Source organism: Mus caroli, unplaced genomic scaffold, assembly GCF_978045245.1.
Source record: "Mus caroli unplaced genomic scaffold, Mus_caroli_1 scaffold_4, whole genome shotgun sequence".
NCBI classification, from domain to species: Eukaryota; Metazoa; Chordata; class Mammalia; order Rodentia; family Muridae; genus Mus; species Mus caroli.
The window spans coordinates 30,932,420-30,958,547 of record NW_028227259.1 but is presented as its reverse complement, the minus strand read 5'-3'; the positions used below and the strand labels follow the sequence as shown (position 1 = coordinate 30,958,547).

Sequence of the window (26,128 nt, the reverse complement as noted above, 5' to 3'; positions counted from 1 at the left end):
TACCATTTTGGAAGATTACCTACCTGAAGAACAAGGGAACACAAGACCATCAGATCACTGTTGGTCCATAGAGGCTCTATGCTGGCCACAGCAAAGTCACAGATAGAGTACCAGCTGGGCCATCAGTGGCTGGTAGCTCTAAACCCTGGCCAGCTATGCCCAAGTTAGGTGGCTAGATGCACGAGAGTACCAAGGCAGAAGCCAATCATGGGGAGAAGGACAGAAAAGGGCCTCAGGACAAGTCAGAGTGTCTCAGAGTTCACAGAGACCTACCATCTTCTGAGTGAAGCATGACTTGGTTGGTAACAACTCAGTCATAGCCAGGCATCAAAGCAACCTACCATGGAGATCAACCACCCTCACAGCCCAGCAACATGCAGAAATTCCCTCCGTTGCCTGCAAAATGGAGGCAGTGTCAGGCTGTGTGTGTGGCCCAGGACTTACCTCCCTGGACTGCCTACGCAGCTCCCTCCACTACCTGCTGTTCAGCCCAAGCCTCCCTCTACAGGTATCCCACTGCCTCAGAACTTACCCTGCTCTCAGCCTCCCACTTGTCTTTGGCAAACAGTGCCTCACCAGGTCTGACTTCCTACTTACCATGGATAGAGACCCACACTGCTACATGTAAGAGCAGCAGGCCTGGGATAAGGGGACAGCAACTGCTTATTCCAGGGCTGTTGATACCACAGGAGACAAAGCACTCAGACTCTCACTCCAGATACAGCCAACCACTCGGAGAGAAGGGTGGGACCATGTCTAAAGCCATGCTGTTCCTGATCACCTGCAGAGTGGTCACCTCGCCAGTGGACAGCATTCTTTCCCATTATCCTGTGACTTGATCCCTCCAAGTGCTGGGTCCCCGGAGGCTATGCCAGGAGCTGCTGCTGACCATGCACAGAGGCTCTATTGAAGCACCATCCCCTGGTGGCATGACTTAGGTCATCATGGGGGGCAGGGCACTGAGCTGGACAGTTATTCAAGCAGCAATCAGCTCTTCTGGGAAAGTTACCTGCAGTTGTCCCCAGAGTATCCAGTCAGCAAGAGGCATCAGAAGCAAGACATCAAGAGAGGCAAAAAAAATGCCCTCTCTCCTCAAGAAAAGATGGGCACAGGCATCGCTAAGGTAAGCATCTGCAAAGCACATGTTCAGTCATTTGGTGTGATGTGTATGCTGGAGTGTGCATGTGTGCACATAGAGGCCAAAGGTCTGCATCAGGTGTCTTCTTCAGTTATTCTCCACCCTATTTTTTTTTTCCTGAGGCAAAAACTTGAGCTCACTGGCTCACCTAGACTGACTGTCCAGCAAGCTCCCGGAATCCTTCTGTCTCTCATGTCCTCCGTCCCTGCCCGACTGCACTAAGTGTGGCTTCACCTGGCTTTTATATAGGTGCAGGAGATCCAAACTTGGGTCTTAGTGAGCACACAGCAAGCACTTTACTTGATTGCTCAGTCACATATACAAGATAAAATGACTGCTACAATGACCTTAATTCACATGTGCATCCCCTCACCTGCTTCCTATTCTTGTCTTGAGGTCACTTGAGATTGATGCTCCAAGCCAGTTGTACGCATGTAACATTACTCCTGACTCCCTGGCATGTAGTAGAGTTGCAGTAACCTTTAACCTCTGTCTCCACCCCAGGCTCTGACAACCACCAGTCTGTGGTTGTTGCTGTGAACTCAGCTGGCTTGAGACTGCACTTCTGTATCTGTTGCTCTTCTATTGCTGTGAGAAAACACCATGACCAAAGCAACTTATAGAAGAAAGGATTTATTTGGACTATGGCTCCCATCATGGCAGGGAATTGTGGCAGCAGACAAAAGTCACAGCCGCAGGAAGAGCTGAAATCTTACATCTCCTCAAGCAGGAAGGAGAGAGAGAGAGAGAGAGAGAGAGAGAGAGAGAGAGAGAGAGAGAGAGCTAGTTAGAAATTGTTCCAGTCTTGTAGTTCTTCTCAAAGCCTTCTTCCAATGACACACTTCCTCCAAAGAGGCCACACCTCTGAAACTTCCCCCAAACAGTGCCACCAACTGGGGACCAAATATTCATATGCCAGAACCTCTGGGTGACATTCTTGTTTAAACCAGCACATCTAAATGAGATCACCTTGTCCTTCTGTGTCTGTCCTTCCAGTCACATTGTGCCTTCTAGGCTTTTCTATGTTCTTGGAAATGTTGGGTCTTTTCTCCCTTTTCATGGCTGAGTAATATCTCATGGTGAGTGCGTACCAATTTTTATCCATCTGTTTCCTTTATGGACATCCAGTTACTTTCATATCTTTACTGTGTATCTTTGCTTCCATATCTTTGCTGGGACGTCCTGTCAGGACATATATCCTTTAAGCTCGCTGACTTCATTTCCAATTAGTGGAGTTGCTGAGTCACTGGGTTGGTTCCAGTTTGGGTCTCTGAGAAGCTTCCATGCAATTCCCATGATGGCTCCACAGCTGACATCCTTCTCGGTGAATCCAAACACCCACATCTGGAAAAACCAGAGAAACGTGATGGCTTTCCACCGTCACCTTACAGTTAGCAAATGCCTCTGGATCTTGAATAAGCAAGCATTCTTGCCAGAGACCAGACCAAATAGAGATCTGATCATCCAGGCTGCAAATATACTAGACAGTAGCTTATAATTCTCTGATATATTCCTGTAAGATAATCAAAACTTAGATGCCTCTAAAGGAGATAGAACTTTCAATCAAACACATAAGCAGGGCCTTTCCTGGGTAGAGACTGTAACAGAGGACACTAGGTACAAAGCCTTGAGCTGAGCTTAGGTGCTGCTGCTAAGAAGGGAACAGGAAGGTCCTGGTACTGACCCCAAGCAGAAGGAAGTGGCCTGCTCCACTCAGGAGCTCAAATCAGAAAAAAAGAAAAGAAAAGAAGAGAAGAGAAGAGAAGAGAAGAGAAGAGAAGAGAAGAGAAGAGAAGAGAAGAGAAGAGAAGGGGAAGAGAAGAGAAGAGAAGAGAAGAGAAGAGAAGAGAAGAGAAGAGAAGAGAAGAGAAGAGAAGAGAAGAGAAGAGAAGAGAAGGGGAAGAGAAGGGAGGAGAAGAGAAGGGGAAGAGAAGGGAGGAGAGGGGAGGGGAGGGGAGAGGAGAGGGGAGGAGAGGGGAGGGGGGAGGGGGGAGGGGAGGGGGGAGGGGAGGGGGAGGGGAGGGGAGGGGAGGGGAGGGAGGAGGGAGAGGAGAGGAGAGGAGAGGAGAGGAGAGGAGAGGAGAGGAGAGGAGAGGAGAGGAGAGGAGAGGAGAGGAGAGGAGAGGAGAGGAGAGGAGAGGAGAGGAGAGGGGAGGAGGGGGGAGGGGAGGGGAGGGGGAGGGGAGGGGAGGGGAGGGGAGGGGAGGGGAGGGGAGGGGAGCGGAGGGGAGGGGAGGGGAGGGGGAGGAGGAGAGGAGAGGAGAGGAGAGGAGAGGAGAGGAGAGAGAAACCAAAAACATTTGCCTGAGACTGTAGAGCCTATTGGTGCTGTGTGTGTTTGTGTGTGTGTGTGTGTGTGTGTGTATACTGTATGGTACATGTGTATGTACTGTATGATATTGTATGGTATATGATGCTCAGCTCAGAAACCTCTGGCTCCCTGCCATGAAGAAGCAAGCAGTCTGTTCTCAGGACCTGAGTCTTCTCTCCTTGTTCACCTCAGCTACTTCTCTCAGGATAGGATGAGCTTCAAGTTTGAACCAAAGGATGGAGCTGGATGGCATTGCCTCAGCATCAGGAGCATGGAGTAGATGGTGGTATGAATCAGTAGTAGCAGCTATACCGATGAGCACGCAAGCTTCTGGACACCCAGAAATGTGAGTCTCCCCCAAAACCTCATGGACTGGTTGAAAGGAGCCAGCATGGGGCCAGTGTGGTGTCTGGCCTGGGTGAGAGCTCTGTACCCTATGCCACCTCCACCCACTCCAGGCTCAGTCCAGACAAACTCCACTCCCCTGTAAAGGATCAGCAGCCTGTAGCAGACAACTAGTTGGTTTCTGATGCTCTCTGGAGGCACCAAACACGCAGGGGAAAGAATTCCCTTCTCCGTTTTTGATGACTCAGAAGTGCTAAGGCTTACTGGGCCGTCTGCAGCCTAGCCAAGTCCTAGCCTGAATGGCCTCCTCTTACTGAAGCCCTCAGAGCTCTTTGTGTCTGTTTGGATTTCTCGTCCTCGCTCTCTGAATGATGATTTATCTGGCTTTCAGAACAGAACACTGAGAGGCCTGAGAGAGCCTGTGGCTTCTGAGGTTGTTTCGATTTATAAATATTTTAATAGGGTTCTTATTCCTTCACAGCACATCTCCCACAAACCTTTGTACCAGGAGCAAATGCCATGTTTTCTTCTAATGAAACAATGGAATTTTTTTCCTTCTCCATCTTGAGAGGGAGGGAGGAAGGGAGGGAGACAGGGGATGTGGAAGAGGGGACATTGTCACACTTAAAATACCCCTAAAAGCATGTGGTAGTCATATCTGATTTAAACCAGCTCCCTGAAGCTCTGCTGTCAGCCACACCCCAGTGGTCCTTGAAAACCCCTACTCCTACCCAAACCTAGGGTGACAGTCAAGAACAAACAGCCTTTATTTTAATTAAGCTTATTTTTCTTTTCTCTGCTACTTGGCCGTGTGCATGCTTGGTGGGTTGTCCACCACCGAACCTTCTTTAGTTTTTGGAGAGAGGGTCTCACTAAGTTGTTTGTGCTGAACTTGGATTTACTTTGTAGCTCAGGGTTGCCTTAAATTTACTGTCCTGCCACAACCTTTCCAGTCGTTGGGGTTAGAGGTGTGTAACATAAGGCTCAATCTAGCTAAGGAACTTAAGGAATGTCTTATTCAATAAATTGGATGATTGGACTTTTAACCATAAAATTTGAGATCGTATAAGGCCAAATTAGACAGCTGTCCCACAGATAAGTCTAGCATACAACAAGAGAGAAGAGGCTGAGCTGTATTGCAGTGTCAGGGCTAATAGCAAGGGACACCGTAAGTGAGGTGCTAATACTGCCCTAACTAATACTGGCTTTGCATCCACACCTGTTTGCCTTGGCCAATTTCCCTTCCCACCTGCTACTCACTCATGCAGATAAGCTGAAAGCTCTTTGCAGAGGGTTTTGAGTTTATCTTTGACTTAACAGCTATTTTTATCCCTCAGTCCTCCCTTCTGTTCTGTATCAAACACCTTAGCAAGAGAGAGAGAGAGAGAGAGAGAGAGAGAGAGAGAGAGAGAGAGAGAGAGAGAGAGAGAGAGAGAGAGAGAGAGATTTTAAAAGGTACTTGCCCAAGAAATCCCTTCAACAATCCCAGGATGCAGCTATGAAAACTAAGAGAGATGATCCCTCCTCTCTGGGAGCTCATATAGTAGATATTCTAAAGATTCTGCCTCTTACCTACCTTTCTTTTACATACGGTGGAGATGGAACTGAAATGACACTCTGTTAACCAGACAGTTAAACATAAGAATAAATGCTGCCTGGCCTTGAGTACCGTTATAGTAAAGTGTATTGCTGCCCTCAGAGTCACGGTGCTGGAAGCCAAAAGATGACAGCAGAGTTGAGCTGTTGCCCAGATGCAATTACTGATTAGAATTGATTATTTATACAAAGAAAGGCGACCAATGGCTTGACCAATAGTTGCCACATTGCAGCAGATTTGAACAAAAGTTCTGTAATTGTTCAAAAGACCATCCACCTCGTGGAAATGGGCTGGGGGTGTACCCCCAGAGACCCCTCTAGCTGAAGCCTCATGAACTGATGTTCATGTGACCCTGGCAATCTCCAGGCCATCCTTGGGAAGTCCTATCCCTGCTCTCCCCTTCTATTAGGTATAACTGGCCCTGCTCAACACCCTGAGGTGTGAAGAAGCAACCTTTAAAAGCCATGCGTCTGCAGTTGCCTCTCTTTTAACCAGGCCATAAAACCACAGGCTCATTTAAGCACACAGTAAACTAATGGGAAATGGCATGTGACTAAATATTTGAAAGCTGTTTCCGTGCCTTATTTGATTTGCCTAATTACGTGTTTTACTTCCTCCTTTATGGAACTGTTGCCTGCGTATGTGAAGCCTTTATACCTGCTTCATTTGATTCATTAATAGCTGGATCAGAATGTGGTGCAATTACATTGGCATGCAGTTTTAAGAATGCTTCCAAGTTCCTTCCTTCCGTGATCAAATTCTAAGATCCTTAGATGGGCATTCACAACAAATCTAATTCAAAGGGTGTCCCTGTCACTCTGTCACCTCCCACACACATCCCTTCTCCACCGGGCCAAATAAAACAAAACAAAACTAGGGTATAAATATGTCAGGATGAGAAAGAAAAACATGTACGCAACATTCAAACACTGTCTGCCAATGTGAAGAAACAAGAGAATCGAGACAATCACACGCATACTTGGCCTGCTCCCATGGTCCAGTGAATGCCAGAGTTACCATGGTGGGAGGGAGCAGAGGAGCATCCCCGAGGGCAGGCTTTGTCTGGGTGCTACTCAAACAGAAAGCTGGATTCATCTGAGGGTCTGTGTACTTTGGGGCAAGCCACCTCACACTGAAAAGGCCAGGGGAGAAGTGGAGTTTGGCTCCTTCTCATACCTTTGGGTCTCTCTTGGCATCCTGCCCTCCCCCAGTGAGACACCATCCAGGCTTCTCAGCCCTCCCATCTGTGGAAAAATGGCACCAGGCACTCCCCGGGGAACAGGCTATGAGGAGTCTCCCCTTGCTGTGGACAGGCTGCCGGTAGAAACAGCCAGCCCCCTCTCAGAATGTCAGTCCATGTTAGTCCTTAGTGGAGAAGGAAATGGCTTTGAGTGAGTGCTGGACAGCACCTGAACACTGGGCCCTCCTGGAAGTTCAAGTCTTAGGTTAGGAGAATTAAGTTCAAAATTACTGCACAGCTCACTGAGGTCCCACCTTCCGAGGCAGAGAAGAGGAATGAACAACCATGGCTCTCCCTGGGTCCCTAAAGCAGAGACTAAGCTAAGAATCCAGCCGCATTGCCTGTCCTTTGGAGACCATGATGGCTGATGTGCTCCACCCTGAAGCATTACCTAAAGGACTCAATGTCTTCTGGAAACAAGTGGTTATTCGTCATGCTGCCTGTCGGTGGTACTAGGTCACTACAGGGGTTCCTATGTATAAAGTAGCCATGTGTGTCTATGCCAAAAAAGAAAGAAAGAAAGAAAGAAAGAAAGAAAGAAAGAAAGAAAGAAAGAAAGAAAGAAAGAAAGGAAGGAAGGAAGGAAGAAAGAAAGAAAAGAAAGGAAAAAAAGGTAAGAGGAATCTGAGGTTAACATCCATAGTTCCAGAGCAGTCCGGTCTACCTAGTGAGACTCTGTCTCAGGGAAAAATAGAAAAAAAAAAAAAAAAACAGGAAGAGGCTGCTTTCTAAAACGCCAGCTCCACAGAGTGACATGATAATTTCCAATGCTTTATCCTATTTGCTAATCAAAAAGGATGGGAAATACAGGAAGTAGAATTGTTGAAAGTAACTCAATTTCATTGAATGTCTTTATTAGCCAAGCTAAAGAAATGCCCTCTCCAAAGTCAGCTGGCTCATCCTACAGTGAGCTGCCTTTGGCCTCACGTGTTTGTCGTAGTAAAGCCAGATGCCAGCGGTGATCTCTTACGGCAAACTGGTTTTCTTAGTTTATTTTTGTTGAATTCTTTCCAAATAGAAACCATTGGAGTGTGCTGCACTGATAAGAAACTTTCATCAAGTGATCAATATTAATTGAACATCATCTTAGCTGGGGACTTAGGAAGATGAATAAGACCAATAGACGCTTCTAGAAGTGCATAGGTATGTTGATAACAGTCTTGATGTCAGAGTTTAAGTAACAACTCTCAGCATAAAACATGGGTATAATAAACAACACAGGCCCTTGGTAAATGGCCCACATATGAGAAGTTAGATGTCTGCCACCACAGGGGATGGCAGCTAAAGGTGCATGGACATTGTTCAGGGCAGCAAGCAAAAGCACAGACATAACGCACCAGGAATGGCCACTGCCCAAAATCCCCCAAGGCAAAGGCAGGGAACTCCACAGCAGGAGCAGGTCTCCACCTTCAAAGGTCAAGAGTGTAGAATCTAGAATCTTTCCCCTTGAAGTTAATCAAAAGCTTAGGATGAGGTTCCCAGCATCTTTTCTACATTGACCTGGAGAAGATCCTTCCAGATCCGATCCTGGTTCTCTGATTGGGAGTCTTCCTGGAAACCTCTCAATGGCAGCTATGAGATGTACATGGTTCCACACCTTCCCTGAGACTAGAGATGCTGGGGTCCAGTGAGTCCCAACAGGAAGGTACTCTACAGACTGTCAAGGAGGGCCAAGGTTTCTGCTGTTTCTTGATGTTAAGTGCCATCTCAGTTACCAAAGCTCAGTCCTTCAAACAAAACAAACTCCACATACTTTTAGCTTTCACTCTATAGGACTCTTGTTTTAAGATGTCTACTGCACATAGCACATAGACCAAGCACACAGACCAAGACTGAGCATGTAGTAAGCTAGCTCAACACTCAGTGCCCTGCATGGAGGAACCAGCTGCTAGACTCAGACAGAAGCAACTTGCCTCTGGGGAACTGACACAGACTCAGCCCTGAGCAGTCAGGACACCTGAACCTCACACACCAATAATCTGAGAATAATATGAAAATAATCTGCCAAAACTCCAACATGACAATGGAGAGAGGAACACCTTAGCCACAGAGACTGTCACCAGGCTCCTTGTCCATTCTCTATACCAGCAAGTTCATGACACATGGAGGCCTGGCCATAAGAAGTACCAACCAAAGGCCATAGGACACTCACTGCCCTGATGTGAAGACCGCTGAGAACCCTAAACAAGGGCCTGTCCATTAGCCCTCTGGGCATGCATATAGGGAATGACTTTGATTGCTAGGTTAACTGAGATACAAAGATATGCCCACTGTAGGTGGGACCATTTCCTGGGCTTGGGTCCTGCAATGCATAAACGGAAGCAAGTGAACCTGCAACAGCACTCACCTCTCTGCTTCCTGGTTGAAAATGCAGTTTGGTCCTTTGCCACCTGCCCCTGCTCTCAGTACTTCTCTACTGTGAATCAAGAAAACCTCTCCTTCAAATTGTTTTGTCGTGGCATTTTATCCCAGCGTCAGGAAAAGGAACTAGAAACAACATCTACAGATTCCATCTAGGCCACCAGAGAGGCTGAAGCTCTCACAACAAGCTCACCTCTGAGGGCAGCGGGGAGATGGCTCCCGTAGTGTAACCACTAGGCATCACAAAAACTCAATGTGGACATGTCTAGTCCTGAAGCCTCGGTGTCTATCCCCTTGGAAACACTCTTACGTCAGACTGAGGAGGGAGGAAGCTGAGGGCCAGGGCTAAAAGTCATCATCAAGGGCACACAGACCACAGATGGCTGGTGCCCTTGGGTGAGGAGACATGCCCCTCCAGGCCAATGGTGAGGATGGAGGCTCCGAGAAAGAATAGTGACCCTGTGTGTCCAATACAAAAAGCTACAGGAAAGAGCAACTGATTCTAGACTATTTTTTATTTGAGCCCCAAGATGCATACATTACTCTGTGGCTTATCTTTCCAAGTGTGCGTTCATGCTTCCTCTTCTGTTCCAGTCCCTGCTTCCCGTCTGCTGATGCAGCCACGTGCCCCACAGATCACAGCTGGAGCTCTATGACAGGTTCTGGGGCCAGGGACCATGAGTGCTGATGTTCCTGCCATAGATTCTCTGTGGGGTCAGACTGAATATACAAACTCTGGGCTTCTTGTTCCTCCATAGGGTTGTTTGTGTGTTAGTAAATTGAAATTCAATCTAAGTACACGGGGCAAGAAAATTCTGCTAACCTGAGTTCTAGGTGACTTCAAGCCTGGAGACCCTCTCTGGGGAAGACAGTCCCCAAAGAGGTGAGATCCCATGGCCGCTGAAGGAGGGGATTGCTGGTGAGAGACAGAGGGGAGGAGACACCCCCTCTTTGGAGAAAGCTATCTTATGCAGCATCTTCTGCACCTGTTGTCTGGCTTCCAGACCCCACGCTGGGACTTGGGTGCAGACTGTGACATGACTCAGGAGCTGGTACAACTCTGAGCAGAGCTGCACAGCATCTGCTGAAAGTGGCTCTTTCTGAAGTGAGGAGCCACTTCTCAGTCAGCAGAATCCTCTACAAAATCCCCCTGCCTCCGAGGAAGAAGAGAGCCGTACCAGCCATCTGGTTTTCTGGTTGCCCAAAGCCTTCTGGAGAACTGGTCCATGAGAATATTACAGGGTAGGAAGCTCGTTGAGTCGGGTCCTAGAAGCTTGGCTAACATTGGACAACCCAAGCGTTTGCTGAGCACCCTTGGCTTCCCTTTGTGTCCTGATTCCCACCTCAGCCAACCCCTTCTCTCATTTCTCACCCTCCATACCCACCTAGCTCCATCCTGCCAGCCCTTTCTCTCCCCCACAGCAGGTGCAAACCACCAACCTCACTGCTTCTGGCTCTCAACTTGGCTTTGAAGGAGGAAGGTAGGGTCCCTCTGAAGACAGCAGAAGAAAGCACTTGTCCTTCAAAAGCATGAAAAGGGTTAATGCCCCTGGAGCTCTTGAGCTGCTGCTCCGGCCCTGGGCTCTAGTTTGGACAGCAGCTGGTCCCCATGTGAGAGACCAGGTTGCTCAGGACCTCGCCTGTGAGAAGTCAAAGGGTGCTATATGGTCCTCTGTGTCCAGTGTGGAATGAAGTTGGGGCTTAGCTCTTAGACTCCTCCAAAAAGTGGCTGCTGCCTGGGCCAGCAGCTTCTCCTGAGCTTAGGGCCACAGCTTTCTGAAATGAGGACTGGAAGAGCTCCCAGTAGGGAGAACTTCAAAGAGGCAACGGGGGAGGGGCAGGGAGGAATTGCTGGGGCCCATTCAGTCACACACAGGTCTGAGCATTTCTCTCCAAAACACCATGTCAGAGATCTCAGTGACTCCTTTATCCTACCCAGAGTTCCAAGACGTTCTAGAAAGACTAGGTGTCCTAGCATGCTTCTCTAGTGCTGTGATAAACAACCCCATGACCAAACTAAGCTTGGGAAATGAAAGAGCTTATTTGGCTTATGCCTACACAGCACAGTGCTTCATGAGGGGAAGTCAAGGAAGGAACCCAGAAGCAAAACCTGAAACAGAAGCATGGAGGAGTGCTGCTTACGGGATTGCTCCCATGTCTTGCTCAGCTTGCTTCCTTATACCCCCATGACTACCCGCCCAGGGTTAGGACTGTCCACAATAAGGGTAGCCCTCCCAAGCCAATTATCAGTCAAGAAAACACACCGTAGCCTTTCCCACAATCTCAATTCCTCACCTGAGTATCTCTCTTTCCAGATATGTGTAGGTTTGTGTCAGGTTGACAAATATCCAACCAGCACATTAGGAATCTACATTACAGCTGGTACAGATTCCAGACACAATGGGAGCCACAGTGGCTCTGGAGCCATTGTAATACCTCAACAGCCTGGAGCCTGAGAAGGATGAATGGGCACAGAACAAGGCTCCATGACACATCATGGCACTCACTGACAGGCCAGATAAATCTGGGTGCCCCATACAGAGTTGGCCCTATACCTGGTACGTCAGCATCCAGTCCCTCTTGCTCTCTTCTTTCTGGACAGACACCTAGATGATGTAATACCCTATTGCTCAGCCTGTCTGACAAGAGGCTCTGGTCAGAGAGAATCAAAGCAGGTACTGAGGCTCCCTAAATAAGAATGTAAGAAGTGTATAATGGTCTCTGACCCCCATTTCCCAATGTGAGGGACTTGAAGGTCATCCAAAGCCAGGTACCCCTTTGCATACCATGATGCATCTGGGCGTCCAGACTTGTGCTCACTCTGGACAGAGTGGCTTTTCACAGCTTCCTGCCTTCTCCCCTGGCTTTTGCTCTACACCCCAAACCTCCTGATTTAATGTACCCCCTCACCTGCACATGGACCCCTCACTATACCTGCTCTAGAAAAAAATATGAAACTCATTAAGCTTACTACCAGTCCTTTGCTCTGTCTAATAAAGCCATAGGTGTTGTCCCTTGCCAGGAGTGGCCATAGAATAGTATGTCCAGGGACCCAGGAACATCCAGAAGGGACTGAAGAACATCCCCAGGAGCAGAAACCTGCAGCCAAGTGGCTCCCCTCCCCTGTCCCAAGTCTTGGGGATTCCCATCAAGGGAGTCAGCAAAGCAGAAACTCTGATGTGATTGTTTGTGAGCACAGCCCTGTAGCTGTTGGCTGACATGATTTTTTTCCAAGCTCCCCAGGTGATTCTAATGTTAGGCTTAATGGATTACCTCTCCCGGGGGCATCTGCGCTTCAGCAGCTCCAAGACTGGAGGAAAGGTGGTGGCATGTTGGAGTGCCAAAGCACCTATGGTAAAGAAATGCCCAGACCTGGGTCAGAAGAACTAGCTATGGCATCCAGACCCATCCCTTGGTCCTCTGGGCCTTAAGCCACCTGCCTACACTGAGTTCCTCTTTCCAAGCCACAAATGTGGTTGCCCTATAGAGGATCGGAAATCATTTGGAGACTACTAAGATTCACAGAACTGAGGCCTGAATTAAATACCCATGGCTTACACCTTACGCAGGGGCCACTGGAGGTTGGAGAGGGTGTGGACAAAGTCTCACACAGCCATGTGATTCTCTGACTGTTATCACAGAGCAGCTTCCCAGACATAGGGTCTCTCCTTGGCTGTGAGGTTTTCCTCTCCCCTAGATATCACCCCAGAGAACAAAATGGAGCAAGTGAAACTCTATTTGCCAAAATTGAAAAAAAAAATCAGGAAGAAAATGAAACTTAACTGGGTGATTGGATAGAATGAGATGGTGCAGAGCTGTTCTAAGGAAAAGAAATCAACTGGGAGAAAAGAAAAGAGGCCAGCAGGCAGGGCTGGGCTGGGATCCCTAGTTCAAACTGGGGAAAGGAAATTAAGGGGTGGGAAGGAAAGACAAGTGGCAGAGAGCAAGGAGGAGCCAAAGAGCCTAGTCCTGCTTCCAGGCCCTTCCAACTGCAGACTGCAGAATTTCCCCAACCTGGCAGGCCAGGGCCGAAGGCAGAGTGAGGACGCCATCTAGCGGCAGGGCCAGAAGGGGGAAGGGGCCATGCCCAGGACTATGGGCACTCCAGGGGCGTGGGGCAGAGTCAAAGGTTGGCCAGTACTCCTCAGAGTGAAGGAAAGAACGCTGGACGGAAAGAAACAAGAAGGGTGAGAGCCTGCAAATGCCCAGCAGGAGGAATAGCTGAACCTACACAAATGAGAAGTAGCCTCTGGGAGTTAAATGGCTGGCCCCACCAGGCAGAGATTGGGCTCTGGAACCTCTTACAGGCACAGGGAGGGGCCCAAATGATCTAGAGGGGAAAGCAAAGAGAGGGAGCCATCTGGTGTCTGTAGGTGGAAGGCAGTGAGTGTCTGGTGTCTGGGAAGTGGGGAGAGGGTGGGATTCCCCAGGAAGGAGGCAGAGAATAAAGGCCACATTTCTTCCTGTGGCCAGCCTCATGATCCTGTTCTCAAGACAACAAATATGAACTGTGATTGCTTTTATCCCTGCATTTCTGCAACCTGGAGCAGGAAGCAAGCTGTCCCTGGGTACAAGGAAAAAAACAAAAGAGTTTATAGTAAATCTTTACTTTCCTTCTAAAGATCCTTCCAGACTCCAGGAAGGCCGGCCCTTATCAGGCTCTCTCTGGAATTAGCATCCCTTGTCCCTAGAGATGGAGTGGGGGTGAGCAATAGGCCAGAGCAGAACCAAGTCACCTCCTTCTTCACAGCCAAAAGGGAGGTAACCATGTCTGGGCACTCCAAGGCCAGCTGTGCCCACATAGAACGCTGGCAGCTTAGGGGTTTGTTTCCTAATCACATCTGCATACATCTGCAGGTATTCCAGGGCTCTGGGTTACAGAAATGCTTGGATAAAAGCAATCACAGTTCATATTTGTTGTCTTGAGAACAGGATCATGAGCCTGACCACAGGGAGAAATGTGGCCTTTATTCTCTGCCTCCTTCCCCAGGAAATCCCACCCACTCCCCACTGCCAATCCAATGCTGACTAGAGCTGTCTACAGGTGCATGATCCATTCACCAGTCTATATTCAAAGACATCAAGAAGAGAGTGCTGGTCAGCATGCACAGAGAACAAGAAAAAACTGAGGCAAAATGAGGCTCCAGGATGCTCAGGTCTTGTCTAGCCCACCGCCGGCTAGTAATATGACAGCCACATGCCAGGCAGGCCCACTCTTCTGGATCAAGAACAGTGGGTCCCCTTTGTATCCATTTTCCCTAGTTGATGGGGGGATGTACACAGAGGATACAGGCTGGAGAGTCTGGCTCTTATTTGGTCTGCATGAAGCTGGGAACAACTCCCACTAGGAATCTGTACTTGGTCCTCATAAATCAAAGGATAGAAAACTCCAGAGAGGGCAGGTATGCAGGCTTTAGTCAACCCTTTCCAAGCCTGGGATAGTGAGGCTCTGCCATGCTGCCATTGAGACTCAAAGTAGACAGTAACACGCACTTTCCTCGCCTCACACTAACTCAAAAGCAACCAAGTTTCTAAGTAAAGGGAACCTCTGAAAGACCCCACTGCCAGCTGAGCTTCAGGCTTGCTGGGCCTCTCCCTGCACTGGGACAGGATCAAGAGCCAGAGGCTGGTCTCATGGGCTAACGCTGGAGGACTCGGTCCCTAAGCAGGTATTCCATCCCACATAAATAGTTCACCCATCCTAGAGGAATCTTGCCTGTGAGTAGGATGGGAGAAAAGCCAGAGCAGATTTCTATGATCTATAAAAACAAAGCGTTTCACATTCTACTTTTCTGGTTCAACTAAGACTTTTCTTGAGATTTTCCTTTTTCCTGAAAGAGTGTTGGACACCCCAAGAGTAGTGACCTCTAGACAGCATATCCTCTTCTAAGATGCCTCTTTTGGCCAGAACACTGTCCTCTAGATCCCTAATACCTTCAGTCTGCAGGCCCTACACCTAGCCAGCTTCTTTCCTTGAAAATTAGCTTGCAAAGCTCCTGTGAAATACAACTGTGTTAAGGAGCCTGAATTCCACATCAACTTACCCAGCCCTGCACTTTGCTAGGATCAATTGGAAAGGGTTCTTCACGTATGTAGCCTTGCCCACTTTCAGTTGCCCCAGACAGATCACCTCTACCCACCAAGCACACACCAGCTGCCCTCCATGCTGGGGTGCAGCACATAGACCCACTGCACTGGGTCTATGCACCCCACCACATCCTGCAGACATTCTTTACCTGCCACTCAGCTGGGATGCATCCATCCACCTGCAGAGGCTTGAATGTGGTGCAGTCAGTGAGGTACAATAAAGGACAGTATTTTAGGGCACTCAAAACAGCAACTCTTTAGGTTGTGGCCACCTGTGATTATCCTCTATCTAAAGATGCTAAATATTCAGGAGATGCTCAGGTGAGCTGTTTTCACAACCCGGTGACGTCTGTCCTGTACACTCACATCTGGGGATGGGGTGTAAATAAGGTAAACAGGAGGGAGGCAGCGTTGCCCTCAAACAATTGAGAGGCTGTTTTATGGTCAAAGCTTGTAGGGGGGGGGGGCATCTGGACTGTCCTTTAAAAACTTATGCTGGCTTTAACCAAAGCATCTACCATTTAGAGAAAGTAAGGGGGAAGCAGCCGTGAGCACAAAGCAGACAGTGCAGGGTATTATTCCAATAAACAGGCCTCCTCCCTCCCACCCACCTTTACCTTAGTAAAGACTTTCTTTCTTTCTCTCTCTCTCTCTCTCTCTCTCTCTCTCTCTCTCTCTCTCTCTCTCTCTCTCTCTCTCTCTCTCTCTCTTTCTTTTTAAAACTGGAAGCCTTCAGGTGAAAATAAAGCCACAGCAGCCAGAGGGGGGAGAAATGTAGTCTTTCTCAGGGTTAACATCAGAAGACAAGCTTGTGCGGCTTGGCCAATCAGATGCGCCCCTGCCAGCTATAATATAGTGCGAAAGGCAGCCTGTCTCACAAGCTCTCCAGCCTTGCTACCATTTAAAATCAGGCTCTTTTTGTCTTTTAATTGCTGTCTCGAGACCCAACTCCGATGTGTTCCGTTACCAGCGACCGGCAGCCTGCCATCGCAGCCCCAGTCTGGGTGGGGATCGGAGACAAGTCCCCTGCAGCAGCGGCAGGCAAGGTTATATAGGAAGAGAAAGAGCCAGGCAGCGCCAGAGGGAACGAACGAGCCGAGCGAGGAAGGGAGAGCCGAGCGCAAGGAGGAGCGCACACGCACACACCCGCGCGTACCCGCTCGCGCACAGACAGCGCGGGGACAGCTCACAAGTCCTCAGGTTCCGCGGACGAGATGCTGCTGCTGCTGCTGGCCAGATGTTTTCTGGTGATCCTTGCTTCCTCGCTGCTGGTGTGCCCCGGGCTGGCCTGTGGGCCCGGCAGGGGGTTTGGAAAGAGGCGGCACCCCAAAAAGCTGACCCCTTTAGCCTACAAGCAGTTTATTCCCAACGTAGCCGAGAAGACCCTAGGGGCCAGCGGCAGATATGAAGGGAAGATCACAAGAAACTCCGAACGATTTAAGGAACTCACCCCCAATTACAACCCCGACATCATATTTAAGGATGAGGAAAACACAGGAGCAGACCGGCTGATGACTCAGGTAGAGACCCATTGCGGGTGGGAAACAGACTCCTTCCCGGGAGGGGGGGGGGTGCGTGTGACCAAGCAGTCAGCCCTGCTCTGTTTGCTCTTTGGGCAGGTAGGAAGGCGGCTTGCTCTCTCCTTCCCCACCCACCTGCCCACCTAGCACTCCTCTTCCGGGAGGAAAAAGGAGGTGAAGGGTCCAGCAGGAAGTTTAGGGTTTGCTGGAATGGGGCACCAGAAGATGGGGTTCTCTATCTTACTAGTCTCATTTAATTAGTCTCCCGGGACTACCTCCTCTAACTACCTGTATTCTAGCTTGAAACTTAGAAAGACCTTTACTCTGAGGGAGTCTGCCCTTTCCAAGTGGAGGCAGAAAATGGAGGGAGAGGGGATGCCCCTATACACTTCAAAGGGCCTCCAGGTCACTGCAAACATAGCCTGGAGCATTTCGTCCCCTAGCTCCTACCTTTTCCTTTTCTGTGTTATTCTCCCAAGACCACCCCACCCTTTACCCCCCCACCACCAAAGAACTGTAACTGAGAAAGCCTAGGGGCAGTTCTGACAAAAGGCAGGAGCTCCAGAGGCGCCCGTCTTGTCCCCACTGTATCGCGTAGCCTGACTGCGATCCCATCGTCCTCAATTGTGCCGGTCAGAGAATGTATTGATATTTCTTTAAGGATGCTCCTCATTTCTCCAGAGCCCGCGGTACCTTAGGGGAGGGACTTGGAACTTGCTGGCTTTGCAATCGCTTTAATTTTTAACCTGCTTGCATAAGAATTAAAAGCGAATAAATATTCGGCGACTAGGGTGGATGGACAGACGGCAAAGCAAAACACGAGCCTCTCTTCCCATCCCACCTCCTTTGAGATTTCTAGGCTGCCAATCTCCCAGCCAAATCGAGACTTTCTGAAACTCCATGCACGTATGACTGGAGCTGGAAATGGGTTTCCTTGCAAATATAGGTCAGCATCCTTTTTACTGCCCTATTAAAATATTCAAGTCCTACCTTTAGGGCTAGGTGCGCCAAGCGGCTGGCGGAGCGGCGCTGGCGGGGCGCAAGTGCAGGGGGCGGGGGCTGGAGAAAACAAGAGTGGAACAGCCCGCGCGACGCGACGCGCATCTCGCCACCAGGTACCTGCTGTATGGGAAGCCTAGGAGACTAGCCTTAGGGTGGCGGGCCAGAACTGGAGCAAAGAGGAATCGTGGAGACTGAATACAGGGCCGTTCTCCCTCCATCTTCTCCCTCCATCTCCCTCATCTGCTCCCGACCACCTTAAATCTGGACCGCGAGTGTAGGCGCGCGCGCGCGGGGGAGCCGGAGAGCTGCGCGAGCTACAGTTAACTCTGCGCGGACCGCGGGGCGCCCGACTGGTGTGGCTTGGAGGAGCGAGTTCTCTCTCTGGCTCTGGGCACCCATCCCCTGGTTACCCTCCCCCCCCCCGGGGGGGGGGGGCGTCTCAGGATGAGGAGGTCCTTGGAAAGGTGTGAGGAGGTAAAAGATTACTAATGCAAAGAGGCCAGGCGTGGACACGTAGGGTACCTCAGCCCGGATGGGTCTGCAGGGGGGTCTTCGGCGGTCTGGTTCCGGTGCCCAGAGCGCCGGGCCTCTGCGTGTCGCAGAGCTGCAAGAGCGTTGAGCCACGGTAGACGCCTTTCAGCTCCGCTTACTCCTGCGTTATCGATCCCGGGACTAGGGTTGCAGCGCGCTCGGGGGTTGGGGGTGGGGGCGAGCTCCGGCGGCTTGTCCCTGACTCTGCACGCGCGGAGCGCGCCCCGCCAGAGCGCAGGGCTCCGAGCGCGCTCTCTCCCTAGGGCGCGCAGGCAGGGGTTGAGCCGCAAGGAGTCGCAAGGCAGGGAGCCCCGCGGGCCTGACCTGGACTGCAACCCCGCCGCCTTCGCGGCCCTTTGGCCTCAGCGCCCTAAACGGAGACCACCAGTTATGTCCTTTCCCTCACGCTGATCCTTCCAGCCCGGTACCCGGGGCTCAGCGGCCCTACACCGGATCACTCTCGCCTCCACCGCCGCCGCGTGTGCGCGCGCGCGCGCGCGCGGGCGAGCAGCATTTGAACTTCTGACCTTCTGTCAAGTTCCTTCAGACGAACGAAACGAAAACACATACTTTTTCCCCCTGGGCAGTAGCCTTTCTGATTCCCAACCTAAAAAGAGGGGGTAGAGACAGCAAAAGTGGGGGTGGGGAAGGCCAAGCCAGGATCTTCTCACCCACCCTGCAAAAATCCCCCAAATTAAGGGTGGCTGTAAAGGTGGCCGTCTAAAAAGTTCCTCTTAGTACAACCCTCGGCGGCTTCTTATTCCGGCTTGGCAGAGTTAAGAGGGGATGGGAAGGAAGAAGGTGGCCAGACGACAAGACTAGAGGTAAAGGGTGAAGCGGGGTGGGGGAGGGGATAAGGGGGAGAATCTCGGGTCTCAGGAACCTGCTATTGGCCGTCCCCACCCTCCTTTAACAACCACCTGGTTCGGCCCAAGGTGCCACTCTCTTCAGTCTCTCCTGCCTCCCAGTCTGTTTCTCTAAGGTGACTGAGCCCAAGTCCCTCAACCATGGCAGGACCGTCCCCAGTGGAACTTTCTGAGCAGTTCTGGATCGCAGGAGCTCCTAGTTAATATTAACTCCGGAGAGGGAAGCGCAGACAGACACTCTTCCAGCGCAGTCCAGGCCCCAGAGAGTGCCAGGCTGTTGTGCCCGCGGCCAAGGGGCTGGGGTGGGAGGCAGCGAGGGGCCTGATCTGCAGGCTCTGCAGGCTGAAGTGGGAGGGGGGAACACCTGAAGAGCCAGGTTGAATAATTTCCTACGTGCTTAGGGGTTAGTCGGGAAAAAGAGGCCAGGTGTGGGTTTGAAGAATAGTTTTCTGCTTTGAAGAGTTGGGTCTGTCCCCGCCCCCCAGTTAGGGGAAGAGTGGAGTGTATTTAGAGAGTGGAGTCTCTTGAAGTGAGATACCACCTCCCTCACAATGAGGGAAGCCCATCTTCGGATGTGACAGCCCTTGCTCTTAGCCCCTGGACTGCACTGGTGCAGATCCGGGAGGTGAGCTGGAGGCTTCAGGAACAACTTGGCCTCCGCAGACACAAAGCTGGGCCCCAGTGACCCTGCTGGGCTTCACGGTGGCTGCACAGAGTCGGGCTTGATTAGCGGCACACGACCCAATGAATTAATAACCGGGCTGAGCTTCAATTGCCTTGCCTGCGACATTCCCTCCCATCGCTGGCGGGGAGTACCCTGAATCTTCCTGCTGAGCTGCGCTGGGCCTGGTGCCGGGGAAGGCTCTGGGGCACCAGGTGCCAATTCGGTAACCATCAGAGTTGGCCTCTCTGCGCCTAAAGCCTATCTCGGCCCAGAGCTCCTTGTCTGGGGTCCCCCGTGTCTGCTTTAGTGGCGCAGTTCCGGGTACTGGGCTCCGAAACTCTGTCCATCCTACCCTTGCTCTTCCCTACTGCCGGATGGGAAGCTTGTTAAAGCCACATCGCAAGCTTTTCCCTCACCCCCTTGAAAGAAGGGAGCGAGGTGAAGTGCAGGCTGGAATGAAGGAGGAGATAAGCAGAATGTACCACGGTGTGCGCCTGCGCGCAGCGGCTTTGATTCTCTATTCTAAACTGACCCTGGTTCAGTGACTGATTTTCATGTAAAACAGATTCAGTCCCCCAGATTGAACTCCAACTCTGTCCTTCGGACTTTTCTCTTCAGGAAAACCGCTGGCAGCCCAGAAACCTGCCAGAGCGGACCTGTTGTTACTGCATCCCTTCCATCTGTTGTGCTTTGAACTCTCCAGCCCTGTTCCTGGGCCTTTTTGTTGCCAGATAGACTTTTCCTGATGCACACACATTTCTCTGTCCATGAAGGACTGAGCTGGCTACATCTAGAGCCCGGTCATCTAGGGGCTACTATCCCATCCCTGTAACCTAAGGGATCGCGGGTTATCAGTCCTACCCTCTACAGAAATTACTCCTGCCTCTACAGAGGTCCAGTTCTCTGGGTAATGTGCTCTTACCATGTTGTCTCCGCTCACAACCCCCCAATCCAGCATGCCACCAGCCAGCAGCATAACCTTGCAAGCACTGAGCTAGCCATCCACCACACACACTTGACTCCTCTCTTTGGGACATCATTTCTTAATGTGGCCCCAGAGTAGTGCCTCCACTATCCCAAGTTCCACTGTGTCCTGCAAAGGAGGAGGCAGAGTAACCAGACTTTCACAGAAGACCCTCTCTTGGGCAGGGCTCAAAAGCTGTGGGCTTTTCTGACTCCCCATCCCCCTACCTTTCCCACCCCACCCCCATCCACTTGTTAAGTTTGCTCTTCAAACTTGCCCGACACCATTCTGTGCAGGGCCAAGAAAACAAGAGGGGAGGAAGAGAACTAGTCAAAGAAAATAGGAACACAATCAGGCCCCAGACAAGCCTAGCAGAGAGGAGCTCCTTGGGGGAAAGAATGTGGCTGCCTAGACCAAGAATGTTTGTCCTCTGCCCTGCCTGTGCTGGACACCAGCATTAACCTGCTTGCTTGTCCTTGACCCGCTGCCTACCCCTCGGCGTTGCTATGGGTTTCCTCAGGCCCAGCAGGTATAGGGGAGGCCTGACCTCCAAGATAACACTCGTGATGCACTCTAACCCTCAGAGTGCACCAGAAGTCCTGTCTCACCAAAGCACACCTGGAATCTCATCTAAGGAGAAGCCCCTCTTGTTTCTCAGGCCATTGTAGCTACATCTAAGTTTCTGAGTTGGAGACGGGTGGTCAGTTGGTTCCCTGGAGAACCTGCCTCTCCAGCAGCCGCCATGCCCCACCCCCATGTTCTCATTCACTCAACCCCTGGGTCCTGGGCCTGTGGTTGGTGGAGAAACCACCAAGGACCATGTCTGACACTTAGGGTTCCCCCTTCTCCCCACAGAGGTGCAAAGACAAGTTAAATGCTTTGGCCATCTCTGTGATGAACCAGTGGCCTGGAGTGAAGCTGCGAGTGACCGAGGGCTGGGATGAGGACGGCCATCATTCAGAGGAGTCTCTACACTATGAAGGTCGAGCAGTGGACATCACCACGTCCGACCGGGACCGCAGCAAGTACGGCATGCTGGCTCGCCTGGCTGTGGAAGCAGGTTTCGACTGGGTCTACTATGAATCCAAAGCTCACATCCACTGTTCTGTGAAAGCAGGTAAGTGAACCTTCTCCTCCTGGCCTTTCTCCATCATCCTACCCCTCCAGCCCTTCCCAACAGAAGGTCTGGAAGAAAAAACAGAGAGGACGGAAGAGCCATAAAAAAGGGAAGAATGCTCTTGAAAATAAGTAGATCTCTGCGGTGGGGACATAGCCCATGACCCCTCCCCCAGCCAGGTACTTCTGCAACCTTTTAGGCTACCGGCCAGCATCTTTGCATGGTCAAATTCCCGGACTGGTTTGTCTCCAGAGCCCCCTGCTTCAGGTAGTAGAGACAGAGGATGTCAGAGAGCATTGTGGAATGGGGGGAAGGAGGGGGCTTCCTGGTGATTACAGATATCAGCCAGAGCTTGCCTTGATCTCTTCTCTCATTTAGGGCTTAAGAACCTCCTGCCGCCCTTCCCCCAAACCCCATGAGCAGAAGGGTCTGTCCAGGGCATAAACCCGGGTACTGGCTCCTCCCCGCTGGGCGCCTGTGGATTCTAAACTAACTTAACTCACTCGCTAAGCGTGTGTTGGGAAAGGCCTGGTGGGAGGTAATGAACTCTTTACTTCCAACGTCGGGAGACCGCAAGCCTAGAAGCATCCGTTCTTATTAGGAGCCCAGCTGGGATTCAGAAAGTCCCTGGCAGGATTGCGGAAGGCGATCCCGCTGGAGCGGCTGCCCCCCAGCCAGCGCGAGGCAGAGTTCCCTGGGCCTGCAATGCCACGCGCTGTTGGGGGGGCCTGAGGGGGGAGGTGGAACAGCTAGGGAGGCAGACAGCCAGCGCACGTGCAGTGGCCTCTGAATTGTGTTGCCTGACAAGGCAGCTCACGGTGACTTTCCATAGACCTCCCCGAGGCCCCCCACCCCAGCTTCCCAAGTTTCCTAAACTGTATATTAGCGACACAATTTAGTTGGAAATAATTTCAACGTCAAGAAATACTGAGTAGGTGATATTGGCTCTTGCAACAATAGCTGCCAATGATGCACAGGAGCGGTGGTGGCCTGTAGAAGAGGTCAGCTTCAGGAGTTCCACCTTGCCAGGCTCCTTGCAGGACCCTGGTCTGGGAGCTCCTATTAGGGTGGGATGGGAAATACAGTTGGCGGGCCCAGGCCCTAAGTAAGCTCTTCCCTGGACCTAAAGTCTGAGCTGAACACGCAAGACTCCCCTGCCATCCCTGTTCGCAGAGTCCCTCTGGTAGGAATTCCTAGGGGATGTCCTCCCAAATGAGCAGCGGTAATCCAGCCCGGAGGGTCTCGAAGGCAGTGCAGACCCCGGCCCGGGAGGGCAGCTCATTGGCATTCTACACACGCGGGCTGGGGCGCCGCGCCTTGTGTGTCAAGCGGGGTCGTGCGACTCGACGACTCTGGCTCGCCAGAGCCCTGGGTCGCATTCCGGGGGGCTACGGAGTGCTTCCAACGGCCAGCCCCACACTTCATGCCGGGGAAAACGATGAGAAGATTAAAAGTCTTCTGTAATTCCAGCAGAAAGATTCTTTCTGGCAATCTCTATTTGCCAAAAGCATGATCCTGGAGATTGGAATGCAAAGAAGACTAGGACCTCCCCACCCCTCCTCCCTGGCCCCCTGCGCTCCGCCCCATCCTCAATTATTGTCCTCCAGGACAGTGAGCCTTGGAGAGCTACGGAGGGCTGAGTAAAGCGGGTAGTCAAGGGGCCTTGAGAACCCGCGCTTCCAGCGCTCAGAGCAGGCCTGGCCATTTAAAATTCAAATACACGTCTCGAGTGCTTGGAAAAGAGGCCGGGCTGTGCAAATAGTGCCTTGTGAGTGAACTGCATGAGGGGGAGGGGTTTGCACCTGAGCAAATAGGGAGGGGGCGGCCAGCGAGCTGTAGAGTGAGCTGAGAATGGGGACGGGGGGGGGGGGGTTGGAAGTATCCCCTCTTCCGAGGCTGTCTCCTATTTATCCCACAAATCACAATGACAATATCCCAGAATACCAAGCTCTTTATTGGATTTTAATTAGAAAATCCACACAAGTCTCGGGCTTTCACACCTCGGGCAAACCTCTGGAATGTTTGTCCAGTTGCTACAACGACTACTGCTATATTTCGCTTTCGGCTCCCTGGCCATCCACCGACCAACACCAAGTCCCTCACTGGGGAAGCGGGAGGCGGGGGCGGCCTGGTTTCCCGCGGCGCAGCCTCCAAGCACTGAGCACAGGGAGGCGCTGCGCCCCGCTGTCCGGGCGCGAGAGAGGAGGGTGCGCCTGGCGCCCGTGCGAGCTCAAGGAGGCTTCCTCAGGAATCCAAGTGGAGAGTAAATATCCTTCTGGGTTTGCGACGTGGCTGGGTGCAAAGAAGGGGAGGGAGAAGGCAGGGCCCCAGGCTGGAGAAAAGCTGGGAGTGTCCCCTGACTCTTGGAGCAGACAGCCGGCTAACTTTTACCCACGCGGAGCAATCTTGGAGGGTCATTCAGGAATGCGCCTGAGTCTGAATTTAGCCATTGGAGCGCTGGGATTGTTGGCATAGGGCGGTCTGCGCTGGGCCAGTCTTGATCTACTCCCACCCTTATCCCCCGTCTCTCCACCCCAAAGAGCGCGCCCCTGGTCCAACCGAGTGGGACATGAACGCGCGCCGCCACCCACACTCACACACACACACACACAAACGCACGTACACGCACCGGGTGTACCTGTCTCCTTTGGCACTCAATACCGGTCTTTCTCTCTACCCCGCAGAGAACTCCGTGGCGGCCAAATCCGGCGGCTGTTTCCCGGGATCCGCCACAGTGCACCTGGAGCAGGGCGGCACCAAGCTGGTGAAGGACTTACGTCCCGGAGACCGCGTGCTGGCGGCTGACGACCAGGGCCGGCTGCTGTACAGCGACTTCCTCACCTTCCTGGACCGCGACGAAGGCGCCAAGAAGGTCTTCTACGTGATCGAGACGCTGGAGCCGCGCGAACGCCTGCTGCTCACCGCCGCGCACCTGCTCTTCGTGGCGCCGCACAACGACTCGGGGCCCACGCCCGGGCCAAGCGCGCTCTTTGCCAGCCGCGTGCGCCCGGGACAGCGCGTGTACGTGGTGGCTGAACGCGGCGGGGACCGCCGGCTGCTGCCCGCCGCGGTGCACAGCGTGACGCTGCGAGAGGAGGAGGCGGGCGCGTACGCGCCGCTCACAGCGCACGGCACCATTCTCATCAACCGGGTGCTCGCCTCGTGCTACGCTGTCATCGAGGAGCACAGCTGGGCACACCGGGCCTTCGCGCCTTTCCGCCTGGCGCACGCGCTGCTGGCCGCGCTGGCACCCGCCCGCACGGACGGCGGGGGCGGGGGCAGCCTCCCTGCAGCGCAATCTGCAGCGGAAGTGAGGGGCGCGGAGCCGACTGCGGGCATCCACTGGTACTCGCAGCTGCTCTACCACATTGGCACCTGGCTGTTGGACAGCGAGACCATGCATCCCTTGGGAATGGCGGTCAAGTCCAGCTGAAGTCTGACGGGACCGGGCAAGGGGCGGGCGGGGCGGGGAGCGACTGCGAAACAAGCAACTGATGGGAAAGCGCACGGAAGGAGACTTTTAATTATAAGAATAATTCATAATAATAATAATAATAATGATAATAATAATAATAAGTAGGGCAGTCCAAAGTAGACTATAAGGAAGCAAAAACCCCGGGGAGTTCTGTTGTTATGTTTAGTTTATATATTTTTTGAAATTTTTCGTTATTGTCTTATATGGGTTGTTTTTCTCCTCTCCTGGCTATTTATTTGTTTCGTATGAATAGATGTTTTAAAAATATGAACGGACCTTCAAGAGCCTTAACTAGTTTGTGTCTTGGATAATTTATTATTGTGTGAACTGTACTCACAGTGAGGGAAAGATTATTTTGTGAGGCCAAGCAACCTGCTGAAAGTCTATTTTTCTACATGTCCCTTGTCCTGCGTGTCAGAAGGCAAGCCTCCGCACTCCTCTCCTGCTATGCTCCCGCTTTCCCGCAAGTGTAAACTAAAACCTGCTCCATGGGGGTCCACAAATTATATTTTTATACACAGAATTGTAAATTAGATTTTTGAGAGATCAATACCTAACTGAATGACATTTCATTTTTTGAAAGTGTAAAATATGAAAATATATTATTTTAATTTAACTATTTTCCAATGTAATAGCCGTCTTCTGTACTGCCTTCTCGGTTTGTATTTGCTTTGTAACCGCCACTTTGTCATGTTCTTGGAAACCAAGACTGTTAACGCACACATACACACTTTTTTTTTTTTTGACAGACTGGAAGAACTCTGTTATTTTTAACTTCAAAGAATTTATTAGAAAATAATATTTTTTAAAAGTGCACCTAGCAGCGAGCCCACGAGGATGGAGCCTGTAGTTTGTACAGAGAAAAACAAGGATGTTTTTGCATTAATAAACTGAGAAGTAACTGCTGTAA

General features: G+C 51.4%; 1 protein-coding gene and 1 long non-coding RNA gene across 9 annotated transcripts; one reads left to right on the top strand and one right to left on the bottom strand.

Annotated features, from left to right (window-relative positions):
- Nucleotides 1-1,755: 1,755 nt before the first annotated feature.
- Nucleotides 1,756-19,162, bottom strand: LOC147005117 (uncharacterized). 5 transcript variants are annotated; one of them, XR_015046903.1, is made up of 2 exons: nt 19,053-19,162; nt 1,756-2,482 (listed from the first exon to the last, which is right to left on the bottom strand). It is a non-coding gene; the product is annotated as an uncharacterized LOC147005117 (long non-coding RNA). The 5 variants fall into 5 exon arrangements; XR_015046902.1 differs by lacking the exon at nt 19,053-19,162 and adding an exon at nt 18,124-18,718; XR_015046900.1 differs by lacking the exon at nt 19,053-19,162 and adding an exon at nt 17,590-17,714.
- Nucleotides 16,268-25,176, top strand: Shh (sonic hedgehog signaling molecule). Of its 4 annotated transcripts, none has more exons than XM_021162956.3 (3): nt 16,268-16,599; nt 21,482-21,743; nt 24,428-25,176. In XM_021162956.3, the coding sequence occupies exons 1-3, from the start codon at nt 16,294-16,296 to the stop codon at nt 25,174-25,176; spliced, it is 1,317 nt and encodes a 438-aa protein (XP_021018615.1). In that variant the 5' UTR covers nt 16,268-16,293. The 4 variants fall into 4 exon arrangements, with proteins under 4 accessions (XP_021018615.1, XP_085692678.1, XP_029333906.1 ...); XM_085836552.1 differs by lacking the exon at nt 16,268-16,599 and adding an exon at nt 17,395-17,545; XM_029478046.2 differs by lacking the exon at nt 16,268-16,599 and adding an exon at nt 18,021-18,075.
- Nucleotides 25,177-26,128: the final 952 nt, after the last annotated feature.